This window comes from Lepisma saccharinum, chromosome 3 (assembly GCF_977018435.1).
Source record: "Lepisma saccharinum chromosome 3, izLepSacc3.1, whole genome shotgun sequence".
NCBI classification, from domain to species: domain Eukaryota; kingdom Metazoa; phylum Arthropoda; class Insecta; order Zygentoma; family Lepismatidae; genus Lepisma; species Lepisma saccharinum.
In genome coordinates this window covers 84,344,957-84,357,383 of record NC_139231.1, presented here as the reverse complement: position 1 = coordinate 84,357,383, position 12,427 = coordinate 84,344,957, and the positions used below count along the sequence as shown (strand labels likewise).

At 36.0% G+C, this 12,427-nt stretch overlaps 1 protein-coding gene across 1 annotated transcript in view; it reads right to left on the bottom strand.

Moving 5' to 3' along the window:
- Positions 1 to 9,005: 9,005 nt before the first annotated feature.
- Pnn (desmosome associated protein-like protein pinnin) overlaps positions 9,006 to 12,427 on the bottom strand; it is a 49,366-nt gene continuing 45,944 nt past the window's right edge. The window contains exon 10 of the mRNA XM_083118927.1: positions 9,006 to 10,822. Coding sequence (XP_082975053.1) covers positions 10,527 to 10,822 — 296 coding nt within the window. The 3' untranslated portion in view covers positions 9,006 to 10,526. The remainder of the gene's footprint in view (positions 10,823 to 12,427) is intronic.

Here is a 12,427-nt window from a genome sequence, read left to right as displayed (position 1 = left end):
ATTGTGGATATTTCATTCCTTTAGGTAGTTTTTATCAGTTCATTTGTTCCTAGATAGTGCCATAGTTTGAAGATTGCTTGCTTGTTTCACATTAAGAATTCCTAAAGAATAAATTTAAATAAGACTGAAATAGAAATACTTTTGACTAGTAATTATTGTCACAATTTAAGAACTATATAACTGGATCTATTGTTGTCTCATGGTGGTCCAGTCAGTTGGGTGCCAGACTGCCAAGTGCGAGACCCAGATTTGATTCCTGGGGTTAGTAATTTTTCCAGAAAGGTTCATGTATGGAGTGGCTCTGGGGTTCACCCAGCCTCTAATAAATGAGTACCTGGGAGGGGGGGGGGGGGCAACCATGGAGAGTGAAAGCAGCTGGAGCATAGCACTGATATCTCCATATGCCTTCATGCTTGTTGTGATGGGCAGGAGGGTTACATTTACTTTTCACTGGATCTATCAGGTTGCCATTTTCTGTGAGGACAAGATGGAAAATTTACATGCTATCTTGAATCATCTTAGTGCAGGATCATGGACTACTTGAGATTTTCAGATAACTGGTTTGTGTGCAGTCTGCTTGCATACCTCTGGCCAACAATCACTTTTAACATTTTGCTAGCTTAATTGCAACTACAAGTACCATGCGTTCATTTCGATCTTCAGCCGAGAGATCGGGAGCACCGTGGCGGGCAACGCTGACGGAGATCCTGACATTTGCGACCTGTAATGCCCGCTAGTTTTTAAAGACGTATGCAGACATTTATATAAATATGGCAAAACGAGCACTAAACTGTGTTATAAGAGTACGGTGTTAATTTTAGTAGCTTAGTGGCTGTATGTGCTGATGATTTTGACACTATCATCTCCTGTGAAACACGGCGTAGAGGTTTGTTTGGAGAAGGTTCTAACGCTGCACCAATTTCATCGAGTTTTGCTTCGGTTAGAATCCGGCATTTTGGCTTAGGTGTTTTAAAATTTAACGATCCAGTTTCTTGTAATTTAAGGACAAGATGTCTAACCGTATCTCTATGTGGAGGTGAAACGCCTGGGAATTTCTGTACAAATTACCTACGCACGTCTTGACATGAGTCTGGCATTCCAATCGTCTCACTGACACAACACACACACACACACTGCAATAACACAAACAACTAACGGCAAGTAACCAAAAATAACACTCTTGCGCACAGTACGAAATTAACACGCTCTTGGTTTACATCTCCTCGCCACCATATTCATAGCTCTGTCTTCATCTAGTCGCGAAGGAACAAAAAACTCAAGCTCGGAGATTTTGGATGGCAAGGAAGCTCACGAAAACCATTGACTTTTAACGGTTTCGTCTGCAGCGTAATCTAGATACAGTGTTGAACATTCGAAACCTCCAAACGATCCCCATCGACACAAAACTCTTTCAAGGATATAAACTTAAGCAGGACGTTACTGGTCCAAACTATGATTAAAATGTTTTATTATATGTGGCTCTTTACATCGTTTCTAAAGCGTATTTATTTGTGTATATAAGGGCAGAACTTTGATGAATTACAGAATAACTTTTGCGTGTTATAACACAGGTTAGTGCTCGTCTTTTGCAAATGCTGCGTATGTCCATAAAAATAAGCGGGCATTACAGGCCACAAATGTCGGAATCTCCATCAGCGCTGCCCGCCACGCTTCTCCCGATCTCTTGGCTGAAGATCGAAATGAATGCATGGTATGATGGAATTCATGAGAGAACCGTACAGAATGCCATAGCCTGTATTCAAATCCAAGACTTCTAGTTGTGATGTGATTTTAGGGCAGCTGAACATGTGTAGGTGTTTTATTCCTACCATTACGTTAGAATCCTGATTCAAAAATCCATAAAAACAGTCTAATACAAATTTTCTAAAACATGTTAAAAACACTTTTCCAGAAGTGACTCTGTGAACATAGTCCAGGTGTCTAAGGAGGCCTCTCATGGAATGCCGAAAGTTGTGTGGTGTATTTCCCTCTTACTCCCTTTCCCCCTCTACTTCCGTTGGGTTACGTCATATCTAGCTCTAATCACATTTTAACCTTTTTATCAATTTTTACCATACATCTTGATCCATGTCTTGTTTAATGCAGCCAATGGTATAATTAAATTGGCATAGCCTATCTACCTGATGAAGGGAGTAGTTACATTCCGAAACATGGTTTTACGAAAATCATATACTCACCAACGTAAGTACTTTTAGGCATTTTATAAAAGATTTTTTCTTTTTATATTGTACTGATAATTTATACTATGTGAGTAAGTGGCACCTTCATCAATATGAATATGAATTGTAACTATTTGTTTGTTTGTTCATGGGAGGATCAACCCACAAGACTATGGTCTTTCTCAGGGTGAAAAATAAAAACTTCAACTCTCTATGATCAAGTAGTTTTCCATCTATGATATTTTTTGTACATCAATGTACATTTGAAAACATGCACATGAAGACATCACTTCCTGTGTAAAAGGGTCCCCTCCCCTGAAGTTTAAATATATAAAATGTTCAGATTTGTTAAGTACTAAGGCCAGTGTTGAGACAGAATTGGATTCTTCATGTCAGGTTTAGAGATATCAGAGAATTATGCCAGTGCCCGATAATCATTACCTTTATCAGTTTAGTTTCTGTATCAGATCAAAGAACAGACGTGATCAGCACATACACACTACTCACTAATATACTGTCGGCAATAGTTGGAATGGTTGAACAACTTATGCTTCATTCTCAAAGTGTAGGTGCCATAAGTGTTGCACATATTATATTCATTTTATGTGTCAACAAAGGTGTATATTGTGTTAGATGTCTTGTGCCAATGTAGTTTTACTGAAAAAAACAAACAACAACTTTGGTTAAATAGATCAAACTAAAACATGGATAGTGTAAATGCTAACACACTAATAGCAATATAGATACACATTTATAGCTATAGCTTGATAAATATTTTTACCTACTGCTTACAACCAACAAATAATAGGAATATTGTTGGGGATACAATTTTGGTAAAATTACATACAAAATGGTACTTTCAATGCCGAACAAAATGTTTTGTGAAGTGTATATTTCCCTTTATATGATGGCAACTACGTACAATGCATTATTTTAAATTAACTTATATTAAAAACAGGTTATATATTTGTATACAGTATATCAAATACATAAAATAATAATCTAAGTGCATTCACAATGATTTTCAAGTTCAGAATTAATTTGGTAACATTTTGTTGAGGCTGCATGTATCTAGCATAAATGGCACCAAGATAGACTTCAGTAAAGATTGATTAAAGAATTATTTTTTTAAAATTAAATTAACATACAAATCAAATGCACAAGTCTCAACACTGATACTTCTATTACTTTCACTGTAAAACAAAAAAATTGTGCTGTCCATATGCTATTTTAATCAGCAATTTTTCTGTCGATTTTTGTTGACTGGCATTTCGGGGAAAAAAACTCATATTGAACTCTTAGGGCACGGATTTATAATGAAAACAGCATGAATACATCCAATAGATATTCATGAAATTAATGAACAAACGATTGTGCAAATCTTGAATCATGTGTAAGCCACATATGAGTTTATGGGAAATACTCACCAAACGTGGGAAACCGACTGTCCAGAGGTGACAATATTTGCCCTGCAAAGTTGTCAGATTGGAAACAAAGATGAAACTAGGCACAAAACTATATTTTAAAGCCAGAATTCTCGCTATGTATAAATGTCTTATGATTTTTATTCCTTAAGATTGAAAGAATGAAAATGTTGCCAATATTAATTCTTGACTTGAATCTTGTGTAACATCAATGTTCTTACGTTAATTATGAGTATTGAATAAATTCTCGTTGCATGTAATGTAATACTATTTCAAGAAGGGTTGGTAACATAACAGTAATGTTTTTTTTTTTTATCTTGTAAGAATTTGCACTACAATGAAGTTTTTATTTTCCATTTCTTGTGTATGCTGTATTAGGTATTTACATATAAAAAAAATGTTGCAGAGATGTTTTGAATGCAGGTTCAGATCAGTTATGTTCAAAATCACACACAAGTGGCAAATTGCCCATCACAAGGATCATTCCCTTACAAACAGACAGAAAGTAAAAATTAAAAGAAAGAAAATGGATAATTTCACTGTCATTACATTTGCCTCTGACTGTACATAGTTGGTGATAATATAGATATTATTCTACATACTTTTTGTAGTAACAAACAAAACATGTGTAATTATGTATAGTGAATAAATAAAGATTACTACTATGTACCCCAAAACTGGTCAAATTTATATTACCATGTTCACAGCAGTATGTGCATTTTATATAAAAAGAAAATAATTGTACTGGAAAGCAAAGTGAGAATTTGCAGCTTACTTTCTATGCCAGTGTGTAAATCACCTACACAATTCTCACGTAAACACTAAATGTATCTCCCCCCCCCAGTTTTCCAAAATGTTCAATACATAGTACAGTGCTTTTGTTTTGGCTCTGGGCCAAAATAGCATGTGACATGACAGAGATGCTGGCATTTTCGTTCTCACTTATTTATGCACATATCTTTAGCAAGTAGTTAATTATATTTATATTGCATAACGAGTACTAGCTTGTGTTATGAGAGTTGTTCAAAGTTGTTCATGCGCTATCTCGGCCCAGGGCCAAAACAAACACACTGTACATTATTATTTTAAATTTATTTTTCAATGGCCTCCTCCATTTTTCCTCAGTCATACCATCCTCACCTATATTATTATTAGAGATGGACAGGCTAATCAGTTCTCTAGACGTTTTGACTGATGCAGACATATCAGTGTTTTGGTAGTATTACATATAACTTTATCGATCAAGCATATTTATAAATAGCCTGTAATTTAGTGCAGAATTCTGCCATTTTGTTATTTTTATAAATAAAAACATATAACTCGTGTGTCATGGCTTTGTAGACTAAATGTTTTAATATATAGTTTATTTTTCAAAGGCAAAAAACATTGCAATGACTTACATACCTTAATTAAGAGTTGAATGAACTATTCATATTCTTCAAAGAACATTTGCAATTTTATATTGTATCAGAAAAAAATTCATATCAGTTCACTTTCTGATACCAATATAACTAATTCCAGAATAACAACACATCTCTGTGCTTGTAATTAAGGACTAAAATTTCAAACACATCAGATATAGATCATATATTTTCACACTTTTGGGAAATTGAGGTGTGGATACAATATCAATTAATCTGTAATGCAAGATAAGCATTTCTCAAGCCTATATCTTCAAAGTAGCTTGTGAGGCATTCCATGCCAAATCAACACAGATATGTGCAATTTTTAACCTGACCATCTCCGATTTTCATGAAATTTGGGGAGTTGAAACTATGCATAGAACTTAGTAACTATGAAAATTTTTAGTCTCGTGCGTCTTGTAATTGTTAAATTATTCAAGGTCAAAGTTTGCAGAAATTGCCTTTTTTGAGCCCGCTTAGCTATACTAAATGTGCTGTAACTCCGCCACTATTTTGCCTAGGAAGCTCAAATAAAGCTTATTGTACAGGGAATTGAATAAGCTCTCCAGTGATATATAACAAGCCTAACTTTGGATAAAAATATAATTTTGTCACGTGACCTTGACTTTTGACCTTGAATATCTCAAAACATGTCATCACCAAAAATCGTGAAAAAAATATATTTGGTCCCTCATACCATACTCTAAAACATACCAAAAAATCATTCTGGGACTGCAATGGGATCAGAAGATACAAAATAATATGTGTAACTATGTGACTGATAAAAGCCCCATCATATGAACTATGACGAGTCAAATGTCCCTTAACACCCCCTACAAAATGTGGAGGAGTTATCCTGGGTATAATTGGTCATGAAAGAAATAGGTTAGGCACAGGGAGATCCCTAGCCGTGTGTGTCAAGCGCAGATCCGGCATATTGTTGACCGCCTTATTGAATTCAACGCAAAAATTTCAAAGGAAAGGCGGTGATGTGATATATCAAATCAGGCTATTATTTCACGAGAAATGAAGTGACGAAGGTTTATCCAACATATATTTAACCAGCAAAAATTTATTACTGCATGCTTGTAACCATTTTCTCCTTTTCGAGGTGTTAAAAACGAAGCATTGGAATGCTCCTAACGTGTTAGGAACTCATCGAGATCACGCTGACATCTTGGGAGAGAAAGAAGTATACGCACCATTGCATATGATTTTAATCAGCTACATTCACCAAATAGTTGAATAGTGAAGAATATTGGGAAAAGTATCTCAAACAATTACGTGACACTTCCTTTGGAATGAAAAATTCTTCAGTGACGAGGCAAATTTTTATGTTCACGGTGAAGTTAATAAAAATAATATGCAATACCTGTGATTTGCTCAGTCGAATGGTTGTTGCTGGTAAGCTAATTATGTGGTATAATGTATGGCGAACGGAAATGGTTGGTCCATATTACACAACGGAACCTTAAATGGTGAGGGCTTCTTGGACTTGTTAAGCGAACAGGTTTTTCACCCTTGCTTACGGGATATGGCACTTTTCGAGAGTTTTGAAACAGGACAGAGTGTGACCACACTATGTGGACATCTTCGCAATTTCTTCATGGTAATTTTCTAGGTAGATTGATGGGCACACGGGGATCTATTAAAAGGCCTGCACATTTCCCAGATCTAACATCTTAGGAGGACTTTTACCTTCAGAAACATTTGAAGAGAATGGTGCATGCACTAAAAGTCCCTGATATTGACCATCTGAGAGAAGGCATAGTTGCTGCTTGCGATATTGTTGCACATGCTACATTACCAAATGTTCTATGCGAGTGTGAGAGACGTCAACGAGTGTGCTCACAGGAACATTGACAACATTATAATGTGCATATATCGTAAGTGAAAGATATGTGTATAACTTTTTGCTGGCGTAAGATACGTTGGAAAATCCTTCGTCACTTCATTTCTCGTGAAATTCTAGCCTCATTTGATATATCACATACCGCCTTTCCTTTGAAATGTTTGCGTTGAATTCAATATGGCGGTCAACAATATGCCGGACCTGCGCTTGACACACACGGCTAGGGATCTCCCTGTGCCTAACCTATTTCTTTCATGACCAATTATACCCAGGATAACTCCTTCACATTTTGTAGGGAGTGTTAAGGGACATTTGCCTCTTCATAGTTCATGTAATGGGGCTTTTATCAGTCACATAGTTACACATATTATTTTGTATCTTCTGATCCCATTGCAGTCCCAGAATGATTTTTTGATATGTTTTATAGTATGGAATGAGGGACCAAATATATTTTTTTCACGATTTTTGGTGATGACATGTTTAGAGATACTCAAGGTCAAAAGTCAAGGTCACGTGACAAAATTATATTTTTATCCAAAGGTAGGCTTGTTATATATCACTGGAAAGCTTATTCAATTCCCTGTACAATAAGCTTTATTTGAGCTTCCTAGGCAAAATAGGGGCGGAGTTACAGAACATTTAGTATAGCTAAGCGGGCTCAAAAAAGGCAATTTCTGCAAACTTTGACCTTGAATAATTTAACAATTACAAGACGCACGAAACTAAAAATTTTTATACTTACTAAGTTCCATGCATAGTTTCAACTCCCCAAATTTCATGAAAATCGGAGATGGTCAGGTCAAAGGCTGTGTTGATTTCGCATGGAATGACTCTTGTGTAAAGCAAGTTGTTGAAGTTTTAATTATATTATCAAAAGGCAGAGCACATTCTAGTTATTCAGATGTGCTTCATTGGGATTTGTTCATTAATATGATTTTCCCTGAGATTTCCAGGTTCTCTAGGCATGTGTGGGAACCCTGACCTACTGAGCCAGGGCTGGCTTCACAGTGTGTGTTCTGGAAATTGTTTTATTTGTATTGAATAGAAGAGCTCCTGCCATTTGGTAATATAAATCTAAAGGGTTTATTCCTAAAGCAAGTACATTCTCCCTGGTGACAAAACTGGAATTATCAGCTATTTAACCCTCCATTAGGTACGTGGGCTACCAGTGTCACCGATCTATATTCATTGCGAGATTTTAACACTGAACTATACTGCACATGAGTGTTTTTATGTATCCGAACCTTCTTTCTTTGTTTTTGTTCTAAGCTCAGTCATGTTGTTCTGTTGCAGTTCCAAGCCACGTAATATAAAGCTAATGTCAGTACCATGCTTTAAGGACAAATGGGTAACAAGAAAAATATCAAAAGACAGAGTACACAGAAGAATCAGAAGTTATACGGAAGTGGGTTAGTGAGGAAGGGGAGGACACGTGAAGTGATGAAAGTGACCATGAGACTAAAAGTGAACATGGCACTACTTTGCTTGTTCTGTATTTAGGCATATGGGGCCCCCAAACATGCAACTGACATTAACTTTATAATATTACATTGCTTAGACAGTGCAGAACAAATATGCAGCTGATCTTAGAATACAAAGAAAAAACGTTCAATTCACAGCATAGTTCACAGTTACAAGTGTTGGGCAAGAGGTGCCCCCAGGTGCCTAAGTATGTTACAGAAAATTACTTACCTAACACAGGGTTAAATTTGTTTGCTGGTTACTTCCTAAAAACCAAAAACACATCTTTAAAAATACACAACGGAAAAGTACATTCAATCTGGTTTATGGTGTTATATGGTAATGCATGCTCTACGCCAATCATAAAACCATGTACTGCCATTTCACAAGGTGAAATATATATATTCTGTCACATTTTACCGAGTACAGGTGGTATGCAAAAGAAAAAAGGTGAAGATTTCGTTGAAGAGGTGGGAATAGACTTTTTGGATTAAGGTTAACACATATGTAAGTAACTCTTCTCTGTTAATTTTATCTCATTTGGGTTGTCTTAAAACTGGCCACAGTACTGGCCTGAACATAATGCACATTTGCCTTTACCCAGTAGATATTGTTCTTAATATCCTTTATTATTTCAAAAAAAAAAAAAAAAAAAAAAAACGAGTGAAAAGGATCGAAACTCAAGGAAACAGGAAATACTCCCTATAAGCAGACAGGCATTGGATGAGATGGTCATCAAATTAGACTGGGAGTGAGTGGTGCTGGAAAATATGAGGTTGGTATGGAGGGATGTGAGGTGATGAGGTTACAGGGAGACTTCTGTTTTTGACAGAACAGCTTTTGTATGTTACTCGCCAGAAAGTTTGTACTCTTTAATATTATGGCAATAAAATAAGATGATTCTTACAAATAATTGCAGTAAATAACTTGATAGTGGCATACAAAATTTTCACATTCATTTACTTCATGTTGGTCTAAATGGTATTTTTTGTACAAGTTAACCACAAGGAAGTAAAACAAAGTTAATTTAATTCTACACACAATAAAATACAGAACAAAAGCTTATATATCGTATTCTAATTTTTACACTATTGCATTTATATTATGTAGACTGGTTTCCTAAAGGGCACACTCAATGAACGACACACTTGAACAATTCACAGTTCAATTTATTCAAATTATAATACACATTGTTTTCTTTATATATGTATATATATATATTTCATAATATGTCCTAAATATTGTCCAGGATTATTTGAATTACGTGGCACAGTCCATTTTTTCTGTGCAAGAATATGAGCAATAACGCACACAAGGAGGAAACTGGCAGGCCCTTTTTCAAACCTTTTTCTGTAGAATAATTTCCCCATGATCTCACAGAACACACCCCCACCCCTAAACACATCCAGTTGTGCCTTCCTATAAGTAGCACTTGCATGAATAATTCATGTCCTATATACACACACACATGCGCACACACACTAACATAACATCACCATACTCCACTATTTGGGATGAAGAGGGGGGGATATCTTAACAGATGTAGCACATAAACATTTACAGAAATAAACTTGTGATATTAAAGGCAGTGTTCAAATCAGGAAGAGGCATTTTCCTGAACTTTGAAACCGTTGTTTACTTTGTGTAGATATTAATATCCTTTGTTTAGTATCAATTTACAGAATTGTTCTCTGTAAACTGAAAAAGTGATGAATATAATCTTACGTGGTCGGGTGTGAACACAAAGCACATACGCTTAGAACTAAATTAGGTATTAGTGCACTGAGCTTGCCCGACACTATATTTGCCTTGCTACTGAAACTGACAGCTGATGTCAACCATAGAGAATATGCAATTATAGGATGTTTTAACAAGGAAAATCACTTTACTCTGTTAAAAACACTTCCCTGTACAAGACTATGCAATGCTGAACCCAGATTTCAAGATCTCTATTTGCAGAGTGGTGTGAAAATGCATGCAAGAAATAACTGACCTATTTTTTGAAAAATGCAAATACATGTAAAAAAAATCAATTAGCAATTAAAAAAACTAAATGCCGGCAAAGATAGAACCAACTAGTACTGGCTAAGGGGAAATAGTATCTGGGTAACAGCTATTGCCAAACTTACCTGATGCAGGTCTCCTCACTTACCCCATATTGCATGTTATGCTCTTTACCATAAAATTTACTTCTCACAGCCATTGGTTAATCATACATAGGTTCAAATTCCTTCTCGTCTACAGGATTTGGATATTCTGATTTGGCTGGCTCATCATCATTCGATTTTTCATCTTTATGTTTATCGTCCCCCTTGGGCAATGGTGGAATCCCTTCACCTACGTTAGCACTATGACTACTTTCGTCTTTGGCAGTCACACTTTCTTCTGCCACTGTTTCTACAATGCTCATTTGAACACCTTCCCTCTCCCTATCAATCTTACCTTTGTCCGTTTCACCTTCCTCCCCTTCTACACTTAATACAACACCCTGTTCAAAGTCACCTGAAAAAAAATGGGAAAATATAAACACATTTGCAGAGAACAAGAAAAAAAATAACGTAATTAGATTTTCCCCTCATTTTGGCCAAACAAATTCTTTGACTTTTCCAGGAAATTTTAAAATAAATTTCCAGACCGTTCTGGGGTACTTTAATATACTAATAATAATAACCAAGTTTTAAGTGTTAAACTGCAACTGTTATTCAAGAGAATAAAGTTCACTCAACATTCTTAAAAAAACAACAACTCTTAAACACACTTTTATCCAGAATGTCTCCTATCAAGAAGTTGATACTAGAAAAAATTGCATTTACTTTCATTCTCAAATCCTGACATGGAGAAAATTGCTAATTTTTTCCAGAAGTTTAGATGAATTTTCAAAATTCCAGGACAGGTTGAATTTCCACACTTTTTCAGTAGTGGTAATGTCGTCACCTTGTAATTAAGGGGTCCCGGGTCCGATACCTGGTGGAGGCACATGGCACAGTGGCTCGGATCCCACTTTAAACTGTAGGTCCAGGCTCGATTAGCCTTTCTGTGCATAAAGTGGACTTAACAATTCAATCACACTTTTCCAGAAAAACTTCACATATGCCGATATGGATTTCCAAGTATCAGTATTTGCTGATACCACTAGTATTGGAAAGCACTGGTGAAAATTTAATCTGATACTAAACAATACTTTTCGAGAATTTGCATATCTTGTGGCAGTCTGTAAAATGTCACCCAAAATTTTGGCAGAGTCTAAATGTCCTTGAAATTATTCACAATACTATTTTCCTTAATCATGTGGCAAATGTGGGTTCCAAATTAATAGACAGCTACTTACATATTTTGATTACCTTAGTGTGTGAAGCAAAGGAAAACTCTGGTAGATTGCGATCTAGTTGCAATGGAATTTTTATACATTCATTTTCTAAGATATTCTCAACCAATTATTACAATTTCAAGCAGTGGTGTCAGCTGAACTCACTAGGACATCAAAGAGCTCAGCAATACTCATATATTTTATTAGTTATGATAATTTTACAGTGCGATCGAAAAGTCCCCGCACTCACTTTTTAAGAATTTATTGTGTAGAAAGTAATACACATGGGAACGAAAGGAATACATATATAAATGCTTTAGTCCTTGTACTACACAGAAAAATAAATGTAAACCAAAAGTGAGGTATACTGTAATGGCAACGGTCGGTAAAACACAAACAAGATGACATATGACTTTAAGCCCATGAGGAAAAAGTTTCCAAAACACAAACATAACGCAACACAAACAGAACATAATCACATAAACACACAATGGAGGTTATGCTGCACTCTCTATGGACATTGCATAGTAGTGTTTGGTTTCCAGTTCATAGGAAGTGTTGAAAATGGCCGCCATGTTCCTGTAAACAATTGTCTACACGCTTACACGTGTTCCGCGACACCTTCCTCAATGTTTCCGCAATATTGCAGCAATATTGTCAGAAATTGCTTGTCGGAGTTCATCCAATGTGCGAGGGTTGTGTGTATATACTCTTTCTTTCAGGAACCCCCAAAGAAAGAAATCGGGGGACGTGAGATCGGGGGAACGAGGGGGCCACAAATTTTTGGAGATGATGCGGTT